The 22324-nt window shown below is 41.6% G+C and overlaps 1 protein-coding gene across 4 annotated transcripts; it reads left to right on the top strand.

Annotated features, from left to right (window-relative positions):
* The first annotated feature begins 1004 nt into the window (after nucleotides 1–1004).
* Nucleotides 1005–22288, top strand: rubcn (rubicon autophagy regulator). Of its 4 annotated transcripts, XM_086224042.1 has the most exons (23): nucleotides 1005–1211; nucleotides 1413–1523; nucleotides 3845–3998; nucleotides 4520–4603; nucleotides 5976–6135; nucleotides 6300–6406; nucleotides 6719–6941; nucleotides 7801–8223; nucleotides 8797–8844; nucleotides 9497–9592; nucleotides 10397–10512; nucleotides 10651–10846; nucleotides 11218–11325; nucleotides 12198–12272; nucleotides 14186–14246; nucleotides 14401–14533; nucleotides 14665–14810; nucleotides 14988–15052; nucleotides 15214–15452; nucleotides 15667–15728; nucleotides 15968–16121; nucleotides 16238–16331; nucleotides 19015–22288. In XM_086224042.1, exons 2-23 carry the CDS (start codon nucleotides 1486–1488, stop codon nucleotides 19149–19151), a joined length of 2919 nt encoding a protein of 972 aa, XP_086080168.1. In that variant the 5' UTR covers nucleotides 1005–1211; nucleotides 1413–1485; the 3' UTR covers nucleotides 19152–22288. The 4 variants fall into 4 exon arrangements, with proteins under 4 accessions (XP_086080168.1, XP_086080167.1, XP_086080170.1 ...); XM_086224041.1 differs by lacking the exon at nucleotides 1005–1211 and having other exon boundaries at nucleotides 1225–1523; XM_086224044.1 differs by lacking the exons at nucleotides 1005–1211; nucleotides 12198–12272 and having other exon boundaries at nucleotides 1225–1523.
* Nucleotides 22289–22324: the final 36 nt, after the last annotated feature.

The raw sequence follows: 22324 nt of genomic DNA, 5'->3' as shown, positions 1-22324 counted from the left end.
CTGACAAGAGAAATACAACTACTAATATACCCCTGCAAATTCAGCTGAACTTATTTTGTTTTCCCTTTAAACAAAAAGTGTTTTATTGAAAACATTTCGAGAGAGTAAAGAAATATGCGCAGATTTCCTGCTTACAGCGTAACATTCCATGAAATGATCGCCAACATCGTAGTATTAGTGGATCTCAAATATCATCAGTGTCACAAAGCAAAGGGGAAGGAAGTGTAATGCAATCCCTTGTGCAGTAACTGCCTGTGTTTGTGCGTTATGAAAGGACAATTGCTCACCATTCAGTCATCCACAACCACGCCTAACAATTACGGGGGTTGATTTTTGCTGTTCCTCTCGTTGCATTCTACTGACTCACCAAAGTGTACAGCATTCACTTTTTCACATTAAACATCTTTTCGAGGGCGCCGGCGCCATCATGTGGGTAATATATAAAAGTACCTTCTAAAAAGCAAAGGATGAGCAGACTGGTGGTTTCTCTGTGGATTGCCTCAGAGTTGCCTCTACTAATGTGAGAGTTTCTCTGATCCGTATCTTCAGGACAGTCTTTACAATCAAACCATACAACAGAGCACCAAAGGTCATCAGTCATTACAAGTCTTAAATTAGAGAACATGGAGCCTAGCCTTATGTTGATGTTTCACATCACTTCGGAGTACTTCAAATTCAAGTCAAAATAGAGCCTTTACCAAGGCTTCTGTCCAAAGATTCTCTGGCAGACAGCCTTCAAGGCAGACTTCTTCCTGTGCGGTTGAACCCTTGCTGCGTAAAGTTTTGTGTTGTAATTTTTCAAATTCTAACCCCATATTTATCCTTTAGTTACTTTAAAAATTGGCAAATTATTAAACGTGCAGTCTCATATTCCTCCATAGTTCTTCATGGTTATAACAGGATTTAAAATGGTTGAAGGTAGGGTCTGAATTATAAATTGAGTAGATAATATAATATCATGATCCAACCATAATCCAACTGTAATATTTGAATGAAGGTACACTAATATGAGTTCATACTGCGGTCAGCGGCAATATCACATCTGGACACCAGGGGGCATAATTCATCGAAGTTCAAAGAACAGTCGAAAATCTAGAAAGATCTCAAGCAACCACTGTATGTCAGACGTACGGATCTGCAAAACTGGCCGCAGCTGCTTAGACACGGCCAAACTACAACAACAGAGGGAGCAGACATATTTTTACTCCAAGGTAAAGCGGTATTATGATAGCTGAAAGGTGGGCTGAGCAGAGCGCAAGACCTCCGCCCACTTGCTGATGCTAGCGGTCATGCGGCCTCCGCTAGTGTTTTGATTTACGGCTCGAACAGGCGGGGCAGAGATGGCGGAGAGGTGGAAGTCCGGATAACACTTTAGAAACCTTTCTTTTCTTTTTTTTTTTTTACTTAAGTAGAACTACCCATCTTCAAGAGGACGTACTGGCGAAGCCGGTAGCTTTGCACGGTGCTCCACTCCGCTGGGAAGATATGGAAATAACGGTGGAGGGAGAGGCGGAAGAGCGCAGGTGAGTGACAGCCAGGGATGGGCTGACTATGTCCCGAACCGGCTGGCTGCAATAAGACTAAAAATGCAACTAAAGTAGAAACACAGTCATTGATAACCCACCGGCCAGTTTATTTGGGGCAACCAGTGTAGATTTCCAAGCAACGCCTCCGTAGCGGCGACAGCTATCTGAAATGCAAGCGCATCAGTGACAGTAGCATTTGAAGCTAACCTAGCTGTTTGGATAGGCTAAGTTTGACTTATTAGGGTTAGCTTCACCGCTGTACAACGCCTCACAATCGTATCTTTTCTGCTACATCCCGTAAACGACAACGGAATGTTGTGGAAACAGCCAGTATTTCTAAAAGCTTGGTTAGGTCAAAGGTAGCTGTGATGTTAATCTCTATTAATCGCTAACGTCATGGCTAATAGCTAGCTGTTTCTGTCTAGCTAGGTTGTGCAAACAGCTAGCGTTAGCTGTCAAGTAGAGTTGGTCGTTGCCTGGTTGACAGGCGCTGCTGCCAGATTACTACAATTAAATGATATTTTGAAACAAATTAATATTGAATGAAGTATAATTAATAGGTCGGCGTTGCAGGTTGGCGTCCCATAGACATGATTATATCATGACATTAGCATGACTTTTTGGGGAACAGTGCGTGCTCAAATGTTTGATGATATAAAGCAGTTTTATAGCTTAATATATAGCTGCAGCCAGACTACTTGAAGACAGTTCAATACAATACAATCTCCTATCAGTTTGGGGAGTTTTCTGTGGAAGTGTGTCTAATGGGCAGCTTGAACACGTATGATTAGAAAGTGAATTGCTCTTTGTGAAAGATCAAAGGTTTGGTCAGACTCTCCCAATAGTAAATCGTTTTTTTTAGGCTTCTTTTCGGAGATCAATTACTCAGACACGCAAGCAGTGAAACAGAGAGTTGTCATGTTAATGTTTTACCACAACGGTCACTCCAGTCCTTGAGGAATTTTGCGCATACACATAAACACAACACACTCGTGGGTTACATCAATGCTAAATCATGTAATTTGATTAGTTAGCTCCGAGGTTAACTTGTGATACCACTGCTCTGCCGTTTTCCATAAATCCAGTGCTGTTTTGTTCATACATTTGTAGCTTTTACCTTTTTAAGCAGCCTTTCACCTCTCTGCATTAGCAAACTATGCACCATTGGGTGCTTAGATCCCACTGACAACAGATTTTATTGTTCTTTTACTGTTGTTTAACGAACACTTCTCAACCATGTTCAGTGTGACTGCTGACTTAAAGTGAAAGAGAGGAAGTCCTGGATATGAGCCAGCCCTTAATGCCTGTGAGAGAATTTGACCCAATACTGTTTTGTCGTGTCCTACACTTTCGGGATGACAGCTTTCCACTGCTGTGTCCTCAAGATAACATGGCACATTTTGTGCACACAGGCCTTTTTAGTATTTCCTGAGAGCAAGTGGGTCACCCATTGTTTATAATTTTGGAATTCATGATATTTGGCTCTTCATTTTCCAAAACTGAAAACGATGAAAGGTTAAATTAACCCACATGAAGATGTTCTGCTTTTGTTTTACTGCAAATGACAAAAAGGCATGAATTATTTATAACTGTTATAAAATGTGATCAGGAACCATCCACTGATAAGGCAGTATATGAGGATGACCTGCTGTTGGCCAGTTGCTGATGATGAGACAGGAGAGGAAAATCCTGATCTAAAGGTCGACCAACAAATCTACTGGTTTAAGCCTCAAGTGTATCAACACACATAAATCATGGTTGAAGAGGTTAATAGTGCACCATAATGTGACAACACTGGACAGTGTGTCTAGGGATTCTGCTCTAGTGGCTGCTAGCCCTGGTGTGTCAACTGGTGCCATACCCAAGTAGACGAATGCTCTGCAGCCAAGAACTGTGTCAGCTGATTTAGACATCGGTGGAGAATCAGCAGCTGTTAATCTCGCCTGAAATTAATGTGCCAGTTTCGCAGAGTTCACATCCTTTAGAAGCGCCACAATTCATACACAAACTGACACACAATTCATTACAGGACTGGAGTGGAACAGTGCCTTTTTATGGAACTGTCTATTATTCATGTTCATGTAATGTGACAAGGCTAACATTTACAGTCTAAGCTGTCAGGCCTTCCAGTTAAAAATTGATTTCTAGTTCAAGTAAAGTTACAGTAACTAAGTTGTTAAAATTTCCAGTACTCAGGAAAGTTCCCCCCCCCCCAAGTTAATAATGATTTCAAACCGCAACACTGCTAATGCCAGCACTTTTTCCACTTCCTTTTTTGTCTCCCTCCAAACTTCCTCACTGCCTTGTTTTCATTCCAGGCGAGAGCAGTGGAAGCTGTTGTCCAGTTTGAAAACTACAGTGGAGGGCCTATTGTCCACAAATAACCCCAATGTGTGGTCACGCTATGGTGGCCTGCAGCGGCTACACAAGGACATGAATAACATCCTCAGCCATGGACTGAAGAATGAGCAGGTCAGCTCTGACCCTCATCTCTCTCTCTCTCTCTCTCTCTCTCTCTCTCTCTCTCTCTCTCTCTCTCTCTCTCTCTCTCACTCTCACTCTCTCTGTTGTACTTATGTTGTTCAAATAGAAAGGATGATAAATCAGTTCAGCTCCAGCATTGGCAGGTTTGCTGGTAAATCTTGTTAAACTTTGGCCTGTGACTTTAACTCAGTCCACCAGTAGGTATGTTTTCTTGATGAGTCGTATGTTTGAACATGGAGATTATTGATTCTTGTGGAATATCTTGATGTCTCCAGCAAACTGCAAGTATCAGTCAGCTCAATATCCTGTGTCTTTGACCTGTGACATTTCAGTGGGCTCTTACGTGTAGTGAGCTTGAACACGTAAATGCCACACACAAAAAAAGTACACCCTAAAAGCTTGAAAACACGGAAATATCGACTATTTACTACTGTGTATTCATGTTTGCTACAAGGTTGAACAGCTTATTGCCTGTTTTGCTTTCTGAATTCTCTGTTTTTGACATGTAGGTGTTCTACAAGCAGAGAGACTACTGGCCGTTTGTCTGGTGTGTTCGTTTCATCAGCCCGCACCTTGCCTCGCATGTTGAACAGGTATGGACACTGACCCCTGTAGAAATATTTTGATCCTTATTTACTATGTAAATCCAAATTGTACTCCTAAATTACTGTTAACTACAATAACCATATTTATAGATTAACATCAATTATTGTTCAAATACATAAGAGGTAGGAAAATAGTGAAGCATTCCTGGTGTTACTGCCTAAATGGTAAGTTTGTTATAAGCTATTGCGTTTGTAAAAAAATAAAAGGAGAGCAGTTCTTATCAAAGGCTTGGCCATGATGTAATCATCATGTGACAACTGGTTGGTATTCATCTTGTTTGCCCTCCTCTAATTGTGTGCTGACCAGTTTTTTTTATTTTACATTCCACTCATTACTCACCACTCTGTCAAAATTATCACCTTCATCAAGCCCTGTAGGTCTGCATGTGAACCTCTCCCGTCGCTTTTTTAGGCACAAGTACGCCAGCTATGAAGCTAATTGCTATGCCAAATTCATATTTAGGACAATAGGTCAATAACAGAATTAAAGCCAATTATGCATTAATGTGTCACATAAAGAAATACTGTTGTTGTCTAATCAGCCTGTACTTTGATGATGCCAGGTTTGCATTGTCGTCATGGTGTTTTTTGTTTTTTTCCTTTTAATTTAAACAATGCAAAGAAAGATCCTCTTTCACATGCCAAGTGATGTGTTCAAAGGAAATTTTGCTCTGGTAGCAGATTTGCAGTTTTCACCAGACTGTTGCACGCTTGTTTCAACTACAGATTTACTTCTACAGGGTTTCCCGCTGCACTTTACAGCTTAGGCATATAGTGTTGATTAAATAATTGTTCAATGTAGTGCAGAGTCTGTAGTCTACATTGCACAACATCACCCCTGCACAACAACCCCCCCTCGTGGGAAACCCTGGACTTATCTGTACGTACCAATGCTTTACTCTTATGTGTCCAAGTCTATAGATATAATGAGAGTTGTTCATTTACGTTCATTTTCATTTAATTTACAAGTGCTCCATCAGTGGCCTCGGAAGGCAACAAGCCTCATTCATTCTTGTTTTTTTACAGTTTCTGCCTTTTGAGCTAAAGAGAATACCCCTGCCCATTTTCTCTGGTCTTCCAGCACTAAGCTCAGCCCAGTTTTACAAACAAACCATCTTTACTGAGGTGAAATACCTCTTTATTTTTGTAGAAACCGCAATGTGTTTGGAATAAATTGATGAGTTGTATGTAGCACTTACAGTTGCATCCCTGGTATCAAGATCACATGTTGCACTTTTGAAGCTTTTTTTATTTTATTTTTTTTAAATTCTTACTTTTAGTACCTTTTTAAACTATTTTTTTCCTCTTCCAGTTACAAAATGTCAGTTTGACATCTCTCATGATCTCTCTTCATCCTCAGTTCAGCCACCTGGAGCCGGTACTGAGCAGTGGGATGCAGAGTTCTGGTGAAAGCTACAAGGCCGAACGCTGGTTGCTTCACAGCTTACAGGTTCACATGCTGTCAGCTCAGCTCAGACCTCTGCTCAGGCATCAGGGACACACCAAAAAATTCTACAACGGTAAGTCTGACATTTAAATACAGGGATTTTTTTGATATATCTCTTTCTGTTCCTCAAATCCTTCCTGTGCATCTGTATGATGTTCTTTCCTCTCACTTTTATTTGTTTTTTTCGCTTTAGCCTCACTCTCTACGTACTTATGTCTGTCTGTCTCTGCCTTCTAGATGATGCCTTTCTGCTCAGCGAGCCCCATGTCACAGCCATGTTCCAGTGTCTGGAGGCTGTAGAGCAGAATAATCCCAAACTGCTGGCCCAAATAGACACTGTCGCGGTGGGTGTCTCCGAAACAATCACGTACATGTTAGAATAGGCTTGTCAAGTAGGTGGCAGATTTCCTTGAGGATTGTGTTGAAATATTGTGTTTCACACAACAAAAATATGTTTTAACTTCTGATTTGTGTTTCTTTCATGTTTCATTATTGTGATACTTTGGATCTGAAAAATCATTTTGAGTCAAGAGATATAAAATCGGTGTTCTCTTCAATGATGTCATTTTAAAACAAGGGGAGATTAATTAAGCATTTAGGAAGACCACTTGGAAAAGGCCTGAACATCTTTAACTCTTGACCTTTCACTCCTCCAGTTGTCCCCACTGAAGGGCTCACCATTGCTGGGCCTGTTGAAGAGCCAGAGCCTGTGTGTGTTGCCGGGGGCTGGTGGAGCCTGGAGGCGCGCTGACTCAGCTCCCAGAGGAAAATCTCTAAACCACAGGCTCACTATCTCCAACTGCTCCCTCCAAGATGTCGCCACCAGCCACAGCAATGAGAACACAACAAGAGTCGGATCTCAAAACAGCGACAGTACAAGTAAGGAGAGGGTGACTCTCTCTCTCAGGCAGCTAATATAACCCTTGTAACCATTATGTTTTCAATTAAGTTTTCAGGAATATGTTGATATCTTTGATTCTCAATGTAAATCTTAAGTTTCACAATCATGAACAAAAACCAAACATCTTTGTCATGTCATTCCTACTGACCCCAACATGAGAAATGAGGAAATTCTAACTTCCTTCCCATGAGACAGAATATGAAGCTCTCAATTTATTAGTCGATTCACATTCCAGTACTCACTTGTGGCCAAAACCGAGAATGAGTCTTTATTCTGTAATCAGTTTATACATCATTGGGGAATGACACCATGAATACACTCCAGTCTGTATGTGAAAGGACTTCAGGACCTAAATACACAGAGGCCTGATTGTTACAGGACAAGGTCAGTGAGTGAAGAATGTGTGGATGTATCCTCCAAAATTTGATGTCCTGAACGGAATGTGCCCAGTCAAATTGACAAAATTGATATGATGTTTAAAGTCACTGAAAAATCTTCTGCTTCTTTTTTGGAACAAAATCTTTATTACCTACCTTAGGAGAGAACTTTATTAAATTTAAGTAGTCAGGGTTAAATACATCACTTAAAAAAAAAACACACACAAAACAGTACAATAAAGAGCAGATCAAGTGGTAGCAGCAGATGGGTCATAGAGATCTTTATGGAGGGCAAATCTCATAAACTCACAAGGATCCAGGATGCAATCATTCTGTTTTCAATGCCTTTATGGCACAGTGACAAAAAGTCTAAGACTTGGGACTCCTGCTCATATACACCAGCTGAAGACATGACCTTGGTATTATTTCTTCACCTTATACCTACTCTCTTGTGTTACAGACACTACCTCACCAGCCAGCAGCCTGGGAGCTCCCTGGGTGTGTTTGTCCAGGCAGGGGGAAAGTGAGCGGGGTGTGACACCACCCCCTGGACCCTTGTTAGTCCCTTCCATTGCTATTACAGATTCGCCGTCACCCTCCTCCCTTCAGCCTGAGACAGGGGATTCTGGTGACACTGAATATGATGATGGTCCAGAGTACCTGGCTATTGGTAACCTGGGGCAACGCAGTCGCTGTGACTCCCAAAGCTCAAACAGCAGCGAGCAGGGTGAGAATAAGGACCAGACCATGCAGCGAAGTTCCCTGGCTCCACCCCCGCCCAGGCGTTCATCTTTTTCAGAGGGGCAGAGAGGGCAGAGCCGGGGGTCCCGAGGGCACACTCGCTCATTTTCTGACACAGGGATTAACCAGAAACTCAGGAATGGTAAGTAAGCAGGAGGCACCTGACACAGCTGCTGACACCTGAGCTCCCATCCTGCTATTTTTATATTACTTTTCTATTTTCATTGGGAGAGCTAAACCAGACTCAAACCTTCAGCTGTTTGTTTATTTATGCACTTTTAGGAAGATTATAATTTTTGAAATATTTCTCATTAATTGGGTTTCCAATGTAGTTAAATAATATATATTATGGCTACTGACAATGGAAAAATGATTACTTCCCTTTACTTTTACATGGTTAATTTACAGTTGAAGATATAGAGAGTCTGTTTTCCATTTATAGTATTTAAAGGATGTTTTTGTGTGGAGTGGATTTGAGGTAGTATAATGTCTATACATTGCTCCCTAAGCTTTCTGCAGGTGATATAAAGGCTGGAGTAGGTTGTGGTATATGATATTTAAAATGCGGGCTAACCTTTCTGTTAATGTTTAAAATCTTGCCTAATTAAGATCTATTCTTTTTGCACACACTGTTTTTCCCTACTGGGTTGAGGTAACTTTCTCTCTTTCTGCTCTATCTCTTTCTTCTTTCTCTTTTTCTACCATTTGTGCAAAGGAGGGGGCCACCGGAAAATCACCATAATTATTGAAGATCCGGTAGCAGGTTGGCAGTGCAGTTGTACTGTGCTCCATCACTTGACCCCTCCCACCCGCTTATCTTTTTTTCTTCTGCATGTGGAAGACCTCTCACAGTCCCTCTCATTTCAAGTCTTCCATCTTTTTTATTCCATTTGGCTTCGTGATGTGGCAAGACTAGGACAAAATATTTGGTCATTTTCAAATTGTATCCTTGTGTTTACTGTGTTTGTGTCCATTTTTCATGATCTGAGGCTTATTTCATTGAGGGCATCATGTGGGGTATTAATGAGTTCCTGTCATTACAGCTGTGTTACTGTTTTCCTGACAGCAGTAGTATCGTCATTGAAGATAGAGATTAGTGAAAATGTCAAAAGCTTTTTTCCCCTCTTTATTTGTTGTAATAGATGGATTTTTTTAAAAGATATACTGTGTAATGTGTAAACTAAAAGTGGTGAAAGAACGTTTGTCATGTTTGTTCTTGCATGTGATCTAATGAACAGTTTCCATAGATGTTTTTTTTATTTGTGTCACGTTAAAAAAAAATGACAAAACCAAAGTCAGTTAATGTCTTACTTCTTCTTCTATGATGGAAGATATGTAGTCACATCAGTATCAACGATTCAGTACTGATACTATTGATAGGTGATAACACACCATTGATTGTTTGTTATTTCCAGAATCAGTTGGTGATGACTGTTGTATGAAGGACTACAGCCCTTTCTCACATCAGCACAGTGACATCAGAACCCCCAGTTCCCTCTACATGGAGTCTCGTGAGTTTTCTATTCGTGATGCTCCTGAATTGCCTGGTCGTCACCTTGTAGCCATCATTCCAGAATGTTAGACAAAACCCGAACAAATCCTCTTTTTCACATTAAAAAAGGTCTGCTGTGAGGTCCAAAGCTGTGGAAAGAGCTGCAAAAAGAAAAAGAAATACATCCTGAAAAATAGTTTTCAGTTCTTGAATGTAAATGTCGGAAGTGAGTCAGCCACACCAAAAATGTGACACTCTGGACAGGGGGAGAGTGTTCATGGGGCAAGTTCAACATATTTTTAAGACCAAACAACTGCAATAGTGCACAAGCAGTGTTACAGTGATTGCAAACAACCCAGAGTTTTCCAATATGCAATTATGGTGAGGTCTAGAGCCGCATACTTAAGAATATTTAATCCCTAATCCCTTAATAACATCATAAGGGACCTATAAACAAACCTTAAATGAATCCAGGTAAACTGGTGGTGTGAAACACCCTGTGTACTGAAAACACTTGAAGTTAACCTGCTAATCCTGCTCAATAGAGCTGACCCCTGATCCGCTATAGTCTTTGAAGTGAAGTTAAGCTTATCTGAAGCAGATAGGAGTAGTACATGGAATAAATGAGATATTCTGATATTATTGGGCTTTGGAACAGTTAAAGCATTTTGATTTAAATTCTACTAATTTGAAAGGCCAATACTTTTTTTTGGAAAAGTGAAACTATAATATAACTAAAATGCAACACCAAAATTCTTGCACTTTTCTTTTCTGTTTTCTGTATTGTTGTCATGTTTTGCAATGTATGTTCTGGCTGTTTCAGATGGGCCCCAGTGCAGCAGGGCTTCAGATGGGATGTTCAGGAAGCCGTCAGAGGGCCAGAGCCTCATTAGCTACCTGTCAGAGCAGGACTTCGGCAGCTGTGCTGACCTGGAGAAGGTGAGGGAGTGGACAGAGATGGCACAGATCAGATGCTGTAATGTACATCTTTCATGCAAAGTGGTGGTGTTCAGGGTGCTGAAATGTTTGCAGAGAAACTCTTTTTCAATTACTTCCAATGTCTTCCGTTTTCTGCAGGAGAATGCTCATTTCAGCATTTCAGAGTCTCTTATTGCAGCCATCGAGCTGATGAAATACAACCTTCGGCATCAGGAGGAGGGTGAGGAGGAAGGAGACAGCGACTGTGAGATTCAGCAGCTCAAGCAAAAGATCCGACTGCGAAGGCAGCAGATCCGCCGCAGCCGCCTGCCTCCTTGCACATCCTCCCAGCACAGTAAGTCACGAGTTATATTGAGAGACTCTAGCTGCATGGTCAGCAAAGTCTTTTTATAGAGATAATTTCCTACTTTATGATGGCCAAGTGACACAAATGTCAGATTTTAAGAGATCTTGCACGTGGCTGCTTTCACATGTAGAGACATAAAGGTCCTTGAAAAACAGACAAGTTTGAATTGCACACAGGTACCACAGGCCAAAGAGCTCATCACATGTTTATATTCTTCAGGCCTGTATGCTATCCGTCATCTCTATGGCTTTATTCTCCCAGTCTTTCCCAACCAGGATCACTACACCTTAGTACCATTTATCCCCTGTGGATTCCTGTCATTCACTCCTGTCTCATTTTTTTCCCTACCATTTGTGCAGTTTTCCATTCCACTGATAGTGGAGGCTCCAGGAGGAGCTCCCAGGACTCCTACCAGGGTCTGTCTGACTCCGACTCAGTGGAGGAGGTGGAGGAGTGTGAACTACGAGGTAGAACGAGGGAATGAGAGGGTGCTGAAAAAATTGGTTGAAAGTCACACAAATTGAATTAGTTGTATTTCTCAGTGTCACAATGAGATTAATATTTCAGCTCAGCTAGTGTACTTGATGAGGAGCAGGTTCCAGTCACAGTTAGATGCTGTTAGTGTAAAAGGTCAAAAAATAACATGAAATGCACAGAAAGCCTGCTTAACTCATCACGTGTCACTGTGAAGATGTTTCTGTTACTTCCTAATTCATAACCTCATTACCACTCTGGCTTCATGGCGCTCACAATGCATGTCATGTTTTACCATGGACCATTATCATGGATGACGCTGTACAAAGGGCCAAGAATAGTTGTATGAAGTATTCATGACTTTACTGTCTTTTATTGTTTGTTTGTTTGTTTTTTACAGTCTTGTGAGCTGGTGTATGTCGTTTTTATATGGCAACGGTTTGATAGGGTGTGTTCAGTCTGGGAAAGCTCCCAAGCACCATATATCAGGGCATTTTATGATATTTTGTACTGAATTTCTAAAATAAGTCATCGGTTGTGTTTCACATTCTAACCAGAGGAGGATAAGCTCTGACATGTGGACTGCTTCATTAATATTAACTTGGGTTGTGGGACTTTACATGTGCATGCACTTTCTAACACAACACATTTAAACACGAACAAGCCGACTCTACACGACCCAACTGTGTTTAAATGCAGTTCAGCTGTAGATACATTCAGAATTGGTTTATCCTGGTGGCTCTATGACTGCATGACTCCCACATGCACTGCATCAGTACAGTATACTGACACACAGCATTGATTGTGTTTGAAATATCCGTGCCTGTGGTGACGGTTGTGCTGAGTGTTAGTTTCTGTCCCTCAGATGGCTGTGAGGGTCAGTCCCTGCTGGCGGTGTCTCAGAACGGCCTCTCCCTGTCACTCGCCTCCCTCTTCTCAGGTATCTGCAGGCTGTGGGCGAGGCTCCGCACCTTTGTTATAGACGGTGCTCCTCTTAGAGGAAGCTGATTGCTTCACTCCAAACTGAGTTTCTTCTTTCAGTCCTTTGTGCATTACTGGGTAGTGCTTAGGTCGTGACTTGACATTCAGTTCATCGCTTAGTATCTTATCTTTGTGGAATAAGTGAGGGTTTCCATCCAAATCCGCCAATAAAACTACTGACACTAAAGGTCAACCACAATCTTAAGTATCCTGCGATGTTTTTAATAGTATTAAATTATCCTTTTATTGTCACAGTGAATCAAATATGAAAAATTGAACAAAAATATCCAGTATGATGTGAATACTCAGTGGTATCCTGGCTAATCTATAAATTACAAGTTGAACAGCAGAATCCTGCTTAGCTTAAACATCCAGACATCCCTAGATGAGCATAATGACTGGCAGTTGGCAGCATGTACTTCCTTCATGCAGCACATGATCATATTTAGGGGGCAGCCAATTTGCTCTCAACAGGAAATAATTTCTCTTTCAACAGATAACCAGCTGGTGAAAGAGTTTTAATGGTTGTGGTATTCAGATGCAGTCTCTCTCCTGTGTTTTTTCTCCAAGAGAGGGAGGGGACTTGAGGTTTTCAGTTTGGAGTGGAGCCGGCTATCTCCTCCCAGCTGAATTGTGCTCTTGGATGTTGGTGCTTGTTGCTCAGTGCTCTGTTGTGTTGGAGGTGTGCGAGGATAAATGTGTCGGTGCCTTTTAGAGTTTTAGGGAGGTTCACGAGTGGAGTTCGTATCTGGCAGTCGGTGGCAACTGTAGCAATTAGTTGAGTCCATTATTCATCCATTCATCTTTACTCTTACTGACCCTCTCCAGCCTCCAGTGAGCATGATTGCTGTCATATTTACATCAGTGATGCCAACTCAAGCTGCTTTTTCATTTCCTGTTCTCAGAGCATTACACTCACCTTACCAACCTGAATTGTTGATACAGGATAAAATAAATGCTTTGATGTTGTCAAAATGCAGCTGGTTCTAAAATTCTCAAACCAGCCTGTCTGATGATTGGTTTCAACTTAAGAAGATCCTCCCAAATGCACAGAGACGCTGCCATTTTATTAGACATACTCTTTAAAGTTGAACTGGTGTCCATAATGAAGTTGTGGTGAGAGGATATTGCTTGTTTTTCCCTATAACTGCTGCAGTTATACCTCACTTCTCTGGAAGGAGATGCTAAAAATCCATCACCATCCCTTGTATTCACAGTTGCTTCCTAAACAATCTGTAAAATCATGGCAAGAGGATGATCAGAAAAAACTCTGATTAGAAAAATCCTACAAGTGTTTGTGATTTGGGCAGCAGTCTCAACCAGAGCTGAAACTTCACATTAGCAATTTACTGCTGACTAACTTCCTCATTCAGGTTGTTGCTACTCTGCTGTTGCTATGATTGATTCAATCCAGTAGAGCTTTAAATCCTCAAAATGGAATATTTGCTCACATAAAATATAACATAATTCTAAAAAATGAAGCACTAATAATCCGAAAATGATGAGTGTGAGCCATCTCCTTATCTGCTAAACCTGTTCTACGTAATTTTTTGATTTTTTTCTTGCACGTATAGAGAGTTTTTGCATGCTGCTTTTTGAAATTATTTTTAAAAACATGATTTGGGTTTCTCACAGAGACACGTTAGACTCTCCTTTTTTGATCGCAGCTGTCTTAAATATAATTATATATATTGATCTTATAACAGAGAAGTCAACTAAGCATTAGGCTGGATATCCCATCAGCCAAATAAAACAAAATAAGTAAATGATCAAACAAAATTAGAATCTCTGTGGCAGGTGATTGATTGGTATACCAGTCTTTCCCTTTTGGCCTTGACTTCTCTGTAATTGTTTTGTTGCTCTGTGTTCCAGAAGCAGACATAAAGCGTAGCGTAAGCTCCAGCAGCAAGTCTTTTCTCAGCTCTGAGTCCATGTAAGTCACACAACCTTTTCCTGTTTGCCTCCGTCCTTTGTGACAGAGTTTTATAGGAATAAAATCATTTGATATTCAGTCACTTCAGTGTGGGATAATCAAGCACCCATGAACTACAGTAGAAACCCTCTATCTCCTGCTTGTGTGTCTTCAGTTCGCCCTCCTTCCTTCAGTCCAACTCAGCTGAGTCGGTCGCCATGGGTTTGCTCAGGCAGTTTGAGGGGATGCAGCTTCCAGCAGCCTCAGAGCTCGACTGGCTGGTTCCAGAACACGACGCTCCACAGAAGGTGCACAACACCTCTTCTCCACACGTACCAGAGAATAAGACATAATACACAGCACTGAACATAATAAACGAACTAAACTCATGCACAGGAAGAAGAGAGCCATTCTCAACACATTGTTTTCTATTTCTCAGCTGCTTCCCATTCCTGACTCTCTGCCAATCTCACCCGATGACGGAGAGCACGCGGACATCTATAAACTGAGGATTCGAGTTCGAGGGAACCTGGAGTGGGCGCCACCCCGACCACAGATCATTTTCAACATTCACTCTGCACCTAAGTAGGTCTAAATCAGACTTAAGCTTCATTCACAGGTCTAACCTAACAGTATGACTTTAGAACCAACCGGAAATGTAAAAATGATTTAATATAAGTGGCAGTAATTGTAACATTACTTTTCTCTTTGTGTTGACAGTTTCTTTTGAACAAAGTGCATTTTTTCTTATTTCTCTGCTAGGAGGAAAATAGTTGTGGCTAAACAGAACTACCGCTGTGCTGGCTGCGGCACACGCATCGACCCAGGTACAACAAAAAACTTTAGCCACTTTGAACGGTTTATTTTAACTTTATAATCACAATAAGTAAGTGTTTTGTGCCTTTTGTTTTTTCTTTTCATGCATGGTTATGTGGAGACATGCTGTACAGACTTTTACCTCACACGCTGTTGTTCTTCCTCACCTCAGACTATATCAAGAGGCTACGTTATTGTGAGTACCTCGGCCGTTACTTTTGCCAGTGCTGCCACGAGAACGCCCAAGTGGTGGTTCCTGGTCGAGTGCTGATGAAGTGGGACTTCAGCAAGTACTACGTCAGCAACTTCGCCCGGGACTTGCTGAGCAAGATTGCTGGAGATCCGCTGTTCAACCCAAATGACATCAACAGTGGCTTGTACAAGAAGATCAAATCTCTGGAGGCCGTCAGGGTGAGTACGGAGACACACAGGCAGTTTAGCTGGTGTAGAAGCTCTTCACGTGGTAAACCAAGCTGTACAAAACAGTTTCTAATACTGTGCCTATATGCAAATGGAAACCTCTGAGCTGAATACTGAAATAAAAAAAACACTTTTCCTGTGAAGATGCTGTGTCATTCTTGCATTTTGATGTACTTAATGAGATCTCCCCGCCCCAATTTTTTAGGTTTTGAGAATGCAGTTGTTCCATATGAAAAATCTCTTCAAGACCTGTCGCTTTGCAAAAGAGTAAGTCTTCTGTTTGTACTCATCTTTGAGCTGATAGCAGAGGTGGTCACGCTAGATCCGAAATCTTGTTTGATACCTAAAACCACACACTAGGGCAGACTTTGCTAGCTTGGTTCAGTATAAGCAAACTTAATCGCATAATCCAGCAGTCACAAGAAGCCTCTGTTTTTATGTGTAACATTCTGTTCCCTCTAGTTACTTACTTAATTATATTATGTCTGTGTTTGTGTGTCTCTCAGGGTTCTTGAGCAGTTTGACAGCCTACCAGGTCACCTGACCGAGGACCTTCACCTCTTTTCCCTCAATGACCTCACTTCTATTCGTAATGGGGAACTGGCCCCCCGAATGAAGGAGCTGCTGAAACTTGGCACCCTGCATGTAGCTGGCTGTGTGGTGAGAAAACTGTGGATTCAGTCACCATGTTATTGTGGCTGTGATGCTAATGTGGAGAACTTTCTAGAGCCTACCTGAAAGTTTTTTCTCAAACAATATTTTGGATTTTTCTCCAGCTGTGCCAGGCGAAGGGCTTCGTGTGTGAGTTCTGTGGCAACGACAAAGACATCATCTTCCCATTTCAGCTGAGCAAGTGCCAGCGCTGTGAAGGTGAGCCCTCACTGCTGGTTGCGGGCCTGGGCGACTCCAGAGTCCCCTCTCCCCGCCCCTCCATTCCATTTTTCTGGAAAGACTGGAAACCTCGTAGACTGGCAAGGGCTCTCTCCAGAGACAGGAGGGAGGGCGAGGGAGGGGAAGAGGATCCAGAGGATGTGCAGCCAGAGAAATCCAGGGACAACAAAGAAGTGAGACAGGAAAGGAGGGGGTTGTTTCAGGTGTTCTCTGCTGGAAAATGGGTCAAATCTTTATCCAAGCAGAAAGACAGTGAGGACGAGCAGGAGATGGTTGAACCAGAAAAGGAAGAGAGAGGGAGGGGTCAAACCCAGGAGGCTTGTATCAATGTCAGGAAGGGGGAAGGGCATTCAAGAAGGGAAAAGGTTAATTTACTTAAAATTCTTCATATAGAAAAACTAAAGAAGAACATTTCAAAAAGAGATGGAAGGGACAGTGGCAGTGAAACATGCAGCAGCATAGAAAGTTTAGAGGGTGTAGGAACGGGGCAAGAGAGGAAGGGACAATGGATGACATCAAGGTTGGTGAGCCTTGCCAAGGGTTTCTCGAAAAAAGAAGCAGAGGATGGAAGAAAAAGAGAAGTGAAAGAAATTGACAATGAAGAATCTGACCAAAGAATAGAGAAAGAAGGGGGTGCTGAGGAGGAAAGGGAAGCTGGAAAAGAGGCAGAGATGAGAGTTGAAACATCAGATCAAGACAAGGAGGAGGAAGGGGAATGTGGTGGGGAAAACATGGAGATATTTACAGTAAAGAAACCACTAAAACCTCATCAGCTGACAAAGGTTTTGTCCAGAGGCGAAGTCAGGGCGGGTGAGGACTGCAGAGGGGAGAATGATGGGAAAGGAGAGGTTGACAGTGAAGAGGAAGATCGACAGGTTCCAGTAGTTCAACCACAAACAAACTGGCGAGCTCGCAAAACTCGTAGAGCTCGGAGAGTAAGCAGAGACAGGCAGAAATGTGAAGGGACAGCAAAGCAGAGCAGGACAGACGAAGGAGAGGTAGAAAACTGAGGGAGGACGAGCGCAAGACACACAGGAGCTAATCCATATAAGTTTTTGAAAGGGTGGAGGATAGAGGTTGTTTCAGGAGCATTATAATCATTCAAGTTACTGTGCAGCACATGACTAAAGGGCTTAATACTGGTGGGCTCTACTGCATGCGTCCAAATACTCCAGTGATTGAGTACGTGTGATGAATTGATTTAGGATCAGTTGAGGGTTTTCTGTCTTTAATCCTTCAAGCGAAAAACTGCTGTAATCGGAGGTTTCTATTTGTCTGTAGTTTACTAGTATGTTATTTTCCAGGGTTTTAGTTGTGTCAATCCTGCATATTTGACAAATATTACAATTTCAGACTTTTTATTTCTTATGTTTGGGAAAGACTTGATTTATTAGTTTAGTTGTCATATTACAAAATCTGCAATTTTATTGATCACATGGTCACCTTTTTTTCAAGCAAAATTGCCAAACGTGGTGTAGGTCCAGCCTCCCGGTTGTGATGCTTGCTGCTTTTTAATTTCTCAATTATTTATTACTTTTAATTTATTTTTTGGATATATTTAATGTATGACCAGCAGGTTTCGTGAGGTACTGATTTGATGGAAGACATTGTTAGATTATTCGAGTGGTAAATTTACTCGCAGCGGTATTTTTAATGTAAAACATGTAGTACATCCTGTACTTCGTTTCCCTGCATCTCTTTTTATGCTTTCTGCTCCGCTGGAACTCTTCACACTCCTTCAGCTCTCTGGTGGTTTGACTCTGGTTTTATTTGCTCCTGAATTCCCAGCACTCTGCTGGTTCCGGTAGTTCCGTGTTTTGGTTCTTGTGGTTTGCACATTTGCACATTTGGTGGTGGCGGGTAGATGTGGCAGCTGTTTGGTGGCGGATGTGAAAAGCTTAAATTTCCTGTGTCTGACCCTCAGCTGCTCACTTGTGCTGTATCAGGGAGAGAGGGTTCACTGCTGAAAGTTACATTATAGAGAAGTTTCGTGTGTTTGTTTACACCTGGGTTTTCTGGTCCTGAATTTCAGTGTTCAAGGTTGGTGTGTCACATGTCTCCTTGAGCCAGTGAGGACTTTTATTTCATTACTTGGGTTGGTTTCGTTCGTTGACTCGCTAACCGGCACCGCACCGCCTCATTTTGTTGTATGACATTTGTTTTTATTCAGATTTGCTAGATTATTTGTGTGATTACATGGTTCACATCTGCCTGCTGTCATTTAAGCTTCATATCATTTGAATGTGAAATAAACATAATTTTTGACTTTTTGAGTTTGCTGTCATTTCATCAATCATTCATAAAAACCCGGAGAGAAAATAATTCATGTAGTTGTAGGAGTCTCGGTGTGAGCTCTGCTGGAGGAACTGGATGCGTCTGAACTGGTTGAGGGTGCGGCCAATTTTTCCTGGGATCAGCCGTCTCACATACCTGCTGCCTTTTGCTTTGGCACCTTTTATACTCCTCTGCTCCCCCCTCCCCACCCTCGGGATTGATTTTGATTGGCTGACATCACATTCAAGTCATGTCAAACTGGTTAAACTGGTTTCTGCTTGTGAGCATTGTTTGGTTTAGCAGATGAGAACTACTTTTCTCTTATCTTCCCTTGCTCTTTTGCAGCACTCTTTCATTAATGTATTTTTTCATCTCCCTCCTGTTCCAGACTGTCATGCTTGTTACCACCGCACCTGCTTCCGGTCGGGTAAGGACTGTCCTCGATGTCAGCGGCGGGCAGAGCGAAGAGAGAGAATGGCGCGCAGAAACATGGAGGAGCAAGAAGATGAAGGAGGCGGGACTTAGTGCTGGCAAAAACTAACACACACACACAAAAAAAAAACCAAATCAAACTCAGATGAAGAGCACAATGCGACCATGATTGTACTGAATGACCCCCAACATCTTTCTCTCTCTCTCTCTCTCTCTCTCTCTCTCTCTCTGTCTTTGTCTCTCTCTCTCTCTCTCTCTCTCTCTCTCTCCCTCTCCCCCCTTGCTCTCCATTTCCTTCCTTCCTCCGTTCCTGGTGACTAAGACTCACAGTTCTGATCTGTCAGACGTTCAGGTTCTACTGCATCACTGCAGGTTGATTTCCAGACGTTTTTACTGCAGGCACCTTTGGCACGTGCACTTAACGCTGAGTTGCGTCCGGCGTGAGAAGGACTCACTCACGAAGCTCCAGGAGGAGCTTGAGAAATACTCTTACTCCTCCTTTTCAGCCACGTGTTTGCTTTTTGATAACAATGAAATACCTGAGGTGATTATTTCCTCTTATAATAAGTATCAATATTAGCAGCTACGTTTCAGTTCCTCGTGTGAAAAAGGGGGCCATGGATTGTCCGACTTCATTGGCACTTTTCCATGTTGTACAAAACAAATCCGTGTCCAGGTTTTCTCTACCCAGGTGTGACTTTTTCTCCTGCCTGTCGTTGCAGCTTCTGGTGAACTTATTAGCTACTGGCTTAGCTGAATTTTTTTTGACTTAAAATATATTTTTTAAGAAATTAAAGGAAAAGAAAAAAAAAAGCGAGACCTCTTTTATGGTTTGACAGATTTTCAGTGCACATTCCTGCCCTTTCTATGGAGGCGTTTGTTTTATTGGAGAGCAGTGGAGATATTTAACTTGTTTTGTTTTTTAACGCCCACTCCTCACTGTTGTGTTGGTTTTTAAGCTGTTTTAGCCGCAACACGTATGTGCCTCTGGGACCGGCAGAGCTGCCGGAGTCTCATTAGGATGTTTATGAATGGGGGTTAAAGGTCAGGGTTGCAAACATCTGAAATGAAATGTGTGTGCTGCTCTGTGTGTGTGCGTGCGTGTGTTTTAGTATGACTGCTTGTATGTTTATAGGAGCACACGTGTCTACCTGCTGTACATGTGGTCATGCACAAAGGTTTGCACCGGCCTTTATCAGCACGGTACTGTTTTCTAACCTCGTAGGATTTGGATTGTTAGAGGAAGTCCAGCTCATTGCACTGATCCTGTCTGTTTTTTTTGTCACAGCGGTGGGTGGGGGGTCACTCAGTTATCAGAACCTTCCTGTTTTTTTAATGAAGCTCTGTTCACCTGGGTCGCACACCTGTGTGAAGGCGTTCAAAGTCCATTCCCCGCTAACGGTCATACTCTCAACAAGTTCGCATCCTCGACTGAAATTGAAGGTTCCTCCTCATTATATCAACTCCTCACAGGCCTTAGATTTTTATTTGAAGTACTTTTAGGGTCTTATGAAGTATTTAAGCTCAGTACATTAAAAAAGTATAAAATCCAGAAAAACTAGTATTATGGAGTATCACCCCCACAGTCACTGGGTATCCTGCCAGTTTGATCTTGGAGCAGCTGGAATCACTCACTTAGTATTTGATAGAGCAACAATAGTCGAGATCATGTGCTGCTCATCTGGAGACCTGGAGTGGCTAAAAAAAAAAGGCAATATTTCAAGACAAGAAGACATAACTTAGTAAATGTTAATATTTTATATTTTTAACAAGTTATATCTTAGGGCATATGAATAGATAGAATAGAATAGATCTCTCTTTGGCCACTGGAGGACTCCCAGGTACAATCAGGTAGAGACCTTTAAATGGAGGTGACTCCAGGATAAACCACATCTCTCCACTTTATAATCAGGCCTTTTTTTCCTTCTTTTTTTGTAATGTCCAGTCTCATGACATGAAAACACTCTCATGAGACCTGAGTTAAAGCAATAAATGTGACCTTGGTGTCCCTGAACACGTCACGTTTTAGTTTTAAACCTTGTACTTTCCAGGAAGTGACTGCTCCACGACGCCACTGACAAGATAATTCATCAGATTATTTGTCCTGGACTGCCTTTAAGAGGGGTGAGGAGATTTGAAGTGCACTACAGATTAAAAGAGTCTATTATTAAAATGTTAATTATTGTTGCAAAGATTATTTGTATAAAGTTTTTGCTTTTGTTATGTGATGACGTTGACAATAAAAGATGGCGAGACTGTTGATGGAGGCTAACGGTTTTCTCTGCTTAAATTACTGGTTTGTCTTTGGTTCCTGTAATTAAACTAGAGCACCACTTAACCCACTAATTAGTAAGTAAATAAACTGACAACTATTTTGCAGTAACAGTAACATTTGAGTCACTTTGTAAACACAAATGGAACCGAAGGAGTAAGAAACCATGTTCCTCTATCTTTTCAGTAATATAATGATTCAAATGATGTTACACATGCTGCACATAGACCCCAAACTAAGTGGTTAATTTCTGGACTGGTTAAATTTTTTTTTTTGGAGGGGATGATTCATGAAAAATTATAAAGATTTCAATTATATGGCACCCACTCATGAACTCTTCAACATCAAGTACTCGTTTTGGTGCAAGGAAATATATTTGTGTGTAAATATATATGTGTATATATATATATTTTTTTTTTCACATATATGTATATTTTTGTAGAAAAACAATAATGCAAACAATGATTTGGAAGATTTTCTGTACCCTGAAGGGTCAGAGGAGGTAAAAATAAAAGGGAAATTTCAGTTCTATGTGTCGGTGTTGGTTTTGAGTCATTAAAAATTTCTCACACAGAGAGTTATGTGACAGCAGCTTGCAGATAACTGTTAATGCTTGGCCCAAATGTGGCCCACGTCAGAGCCAGAAGTGCTGATCCTGGACCAGGTGAGGCTTAAATGTGACTGCTGTCGGAGCTGGTAACCACTATAGAATCATCTAATCAAACTCATCCTTTAGCTAGTTGAGCAGTCGCCACAGTTCTGCATGGCTGGTATTCTGATATTCCCCTTAGAATCTTAGTCATTTGAATAGAAACTCTTAACGGTTGCAGCCACCGCAGATACGAGTAAAACTACGTACACTACTACCTTAAGAAGAGGACAGAGGAAGTGTAGTATTACTGGGATTATATCTGAATACCGTCAAATCACCATTAAAAATACTTCTGCAATCCTTTGTTTCGTTATTGTTGAAAATGATTTTTTTTAACCATAT

Source organism: Aulostomus chinensis, chromosome 14 (genome assembly GCF_037954235.1).
Source record: "Aulostomus chinensis isolate RoL2024-O1b breed Wild chromosome 14, RoL_Achi_v1.0, whole genome shotgun sequence".
NCBI classification, from domain to species: domain Eukaryota; kingdom Metazoa; phylum Chordata; class Actinopteri; order Syngnathiformes; family Aulostomidae; genus Aulostomus; species Aulostomus chinensis.
This window is presented reverse-complemented; position numbering and strand designations above follow the sequence as displayed.

Coding starts and splice junctions, on each gene's coding strand:
- rubcn (XM_086224042.1), top strand. CDS start 1,486: ATGGAAATAACGGTGGAGGGAGAGGCGGAAGAGCGCAG. Junction 4,604..5,975: donor TTGCCTCGCATGTTGAACAG/GTATGGACACTG, acceptor CTTCATCCTCAG/TTCAGCCACCTGGAGCCGGT. Junction 6,407..6,718: donor CCCAAATAGACACTGTCGCG/GTGGGTGTCTCC, acceptor TCACTCCTCCAG/TTGTCCCCACTGAAGGGCTC.